Raw genomic sequence first — 3,705 nt, forward strand, 5'->3', positions numbered from 1 at the left:
TTTTCCTTGCAATAGATCTTGATTTCCTGTTAGCGAACAATTTTCCAACAAATAGACCACCCCCCACCACTCGGCAATCGAAGTGAAAGTTCTCTCTGTCCAACATGGTAGTGGAACTCCTTTAATAGTGAGCCATGCCATTCTTTGTTCCGGCCAATTATTGAAATCCCACATACCGACTTTATGGACCCATTTATTTAGAGGGTGGAAACCTTCCACCAAAGATTTTGCAGCATCTAAGGTTTTGAAGATAAACATTAATCCCAACCCACCTAGTCGTTTGTATTCAATTTCTGAGAAACCTTCAGCAGTCATGATAGCATCCAGGTTTAGAATAATATCATTATTCCTTGCCTCCCCAACGACTGCATTTTTTAATAACTCTACATTATCTGCATATTTATCATCAGTATCTGCATTCTTAACATCATCAATAACCACCACCTTTTCTCTTTTAACATCCCCATAATCTGGAACATCCCTCTTGACCTCTTCCCATCTTTTCTTTTCATTAAGTTTGTCACGCAGATCTAAAGTCTCCTTTCTCTTCCCTAACACATCAGTAAAGGTACGCCCATCATGAAGACGATTTGCATCAAAACCGGTAGACTGATTTGGAATCTTATTATGAGGAGCTGGAACTTTTTTCTTTGGAGCCCTAACAGTTGCCTTGAAAACTTTAATCATCACCTCGTTAACCTTGATTGATTCTAACTTCTTCAACAGTTTGTCAGCATCGTTAACATCCGCAAACCTTACGAATGCGAACTTCTGGCCGTTGAAAAGTCTTTTTCCGGCCATATATACGTCTCTCACCGCCCCATATTGTTTGAAGAGTTTCCAAAAATCTACCACCTTCCAGTCATCGGGAAAATTGTAGAACATGTACGATGTTAATCGATTTCGGTTTGACCCCCCATGATTGTTGTTGTTCTCGTAGCGACCGTTGTATCTCCCTCGAATTCCCGCCGTGCCTGCCGAAGACGTGCCTTGCCTCACACTCTCTCTCTCTTGTTTTTCTCTCTCACACATTTTTAACCTATCGATATACTGGCCTTTTAGCTTGGACAATAAGTCGGAGAAAGTTTTTTTTGTTTGTTACTAAGTGCCGAAGAGCGTAGAATCATTTTTATTTCTCTTCCGTAAAATTCGATTATTTTGTGGAATTTACTTCCGCTAAAGTTTCTTGTTTCCTTTTTTTTTTTTTTTTTTTTTTTTTTTTTTTTTTGCCTTGATGGTAGCAAGGTTCCAATCATATTTAGAAAAATGTCGAATTTAAAGTGTCTATAGAAGATATGTTAAAAGTTAAACCTACAACTTCCAAATATCTTACACGTTAGATAATAACCTTCTAATTCCACTTCATATAATAAAGAAACGAGGCAATAACATAACATCATAATTCATAATAATAATTTAAGTCACATAAAAGTAGTACATTTCATTTCAATAAAAAAAATAACACAACGTATTCAAACTTAGAAACTTAATGTTTCAAAATACACATAATTCAGATTGACACTGCCACCTCACCAACATATAGAAGACGAATTCTACAATATTATAGCGGTAATCTCGGCATGAAACTTTTTATATTTAGTCAAATATTTCTTGTATATAAGTATACCTAAGTAGCTCTCTCTATGCTTATTATGTTCACACATATCAACTAGCTAGCAACCAAACACTTAACCATATATCATGGCTACAGATGACTCGTTCAAGAAACCGGGTTCGGTTCCATTCAAATGGGAGATTCGACCCGGTGTACCCAAGCCACTAAACCATCACCAACCACCTTCTAACCGTTTATCTCTCAAGCCACCACCATCTAGCCCAACTTCATTCCATTTCCCCTCATCGCGAACCCACTCAAGCCACTACCACAACCGTAAGCCCATTATGGGTCGAACCGAAGTTGTGTCGTTGGGTTGCTTCCAACCCCGAAAAGTATATAGTCAAAAGAAGTCCAACAAGTTACGTGTGGACCCCACGTACAAAACGGACCTTGAAACGTTGTCCCAATGGTCCATGTTGACTAAGAAGTCAGGATCACCATTTCGTGACTCACCTTTGTCCACTTCTTCGTTTTCATCATATCGATCATCGCCATTGATGGCAAATGTGAGTGATGCGGAATGGGCGGGGTATGGTCTATTTTGATGCATAATGTAGTATTATTATACTGTAGTAAATACATGGTGGCCTCAGAAAAGTTTTTTTTTTTTTAATTACATAGAGACAAGACAAAAGATCAATTAAATTGATCCACATTATTGTAATCAAGATTCGGTTTCAGAGGCGAAATAAAAGTTTGATTGCGAATTTTGTGTGGTTATTGTTCCATTTAGAAGAGTAATGTTGAATCAAGCTATTATACCCGTCAATTTTTACAGATCTACATAAATTAACACGTTTTCAATTTTAGTAGCACATAAGATATGCATTAGTAGTTGCCCAAATGTGCTCCTCTAAATGTGTGTATATTACTTTTAAAATGTGGATGATTCTCACACACTGTTTTTTGATCCTCACACACCCTTTTACCTTATTATTAGGGAGGAGTTCAAGTAAATTGGTGTGTGAGGATCAAAAAACAGTGTGTGAGAATCATCCCCCATTCAAAATTTATGTGGATACATGTACCAATGCTTTTTATCTCATGATATATATTTTCCTTATACTCGTTTGTTAAGTGACAGTTGTATAGCTGTGACATCATTCACTGGTTAGAGCAAATTACTGAACATCCTTGTCTCAAGATCGAGTTCAAATTCTTGAGTAGTTCAAAATTTTTTTTTTTTTTTTTTTGAACAGCTTAAATATATAAAAAAAAACCGACCCTCCTAGCGAGCAGCTAGAAAAAGGCCAAACCAACATACAACGGCTAAAACGCCAACACAAAACGGACTTACAACGGCTTTAAAAGCCACTCATTCCAACTAACACTACGTTTACTACGATTACAATACCAATTAAAAGCAAAATTACGAATATAATCGAAAACGAGCTCCTTCTTAATCAAAGGCGACGCAAAAACAATCCCGTTCCTGAATCTCCAAATATGCCAAAGAGAAGTAGCAACGATCACGTACAACTTAATCTTAATCTCGGACGACGAATGCCAACTATCGAACCACGCTATCCATTCAGACCAAGCTTAGACCTCGGGCCATTGAACATCTAACCACACTTTAACTCTTCTCCATATATCATTCGCAACAATACATGTAACGACCCTGGATTTTCCAACGTTTACTTATTAATATTTATTATTAATGCTTGTGATTTAACGAATGTATTTTATTACATTTACTTGTTACCATGATTGACTTTTAAATGCCCGAAACGTCTTTGTGACACACGTACATTACACGAATAATATTTTCGAGTATTATTTACATTCATGATTAAGTTTTATTAATCATTTTAATTAACTATGGTTACTAGTTAATTACTTGGGCCTTTATTAGTGTTAATGAGCTTTTACTTGGATTATTATTTATTTGAACATGGACTCTTGATTAGTGGACTTAGAAGCCCACCCTACACACTTAATGGACTAATTAGCCCATACTTTCATGTAAGTAATCCATTAAGGCTTAAACTAATTAGTTGGTGAATGGAGAATCTAGTTACTTGTTACTTACAACATTTTCCCATAACAACACCCCTTGTAACCATCTTTTGAGCCATAAACATGTA

The 3,705-nt window shown here is 36.4% G+C and overlaps 1 protein-coding gene across 1 annotated transcript; it reads left to right on the forward strand.

The window, feature by feature from the left end:
- Positions 1-1,686: 1,686 nt before the first annotated feature.
- Positions 1,687-2,298, forward strand: LOC139865769 (uncharacterized). Its single transcript, XM_071853868.1, has one exon. The coding sequence runs from the start codon at positions 1,702-1,704 to the stop codon at positions 2,161-2,163; it is 462 nt and encodes a 153-aa protein (XP_071709969.1). The 5' UTR covers positions 1,687-1,701; the 3' UTR covers positions 2,164-2,298.
- The last annotated feature ends 1,407 nt before the right edge of the window (positions 2,299-3,705 follow it).

This window comes from Rutidosis leptorrhynchoides, chromosome 9 (genome assembly GCF_046630445.1).
Source record: "Rutidosis leptorrhynchoides isolate AG116_Rl617_1_P2 chromosome 9, CSIRO_AGI_Rlap_v1, whole genome shotgun sequence".
In the NCBI taxonomy this organism is placed as follows: domain Eukaryota; kingdom Viridiplantae; phylum Streptophyta; class Magnoliopsida; order Asterales; family Asteraceae; genus Rutidosis; species Rutidosis leptorrhynchoides.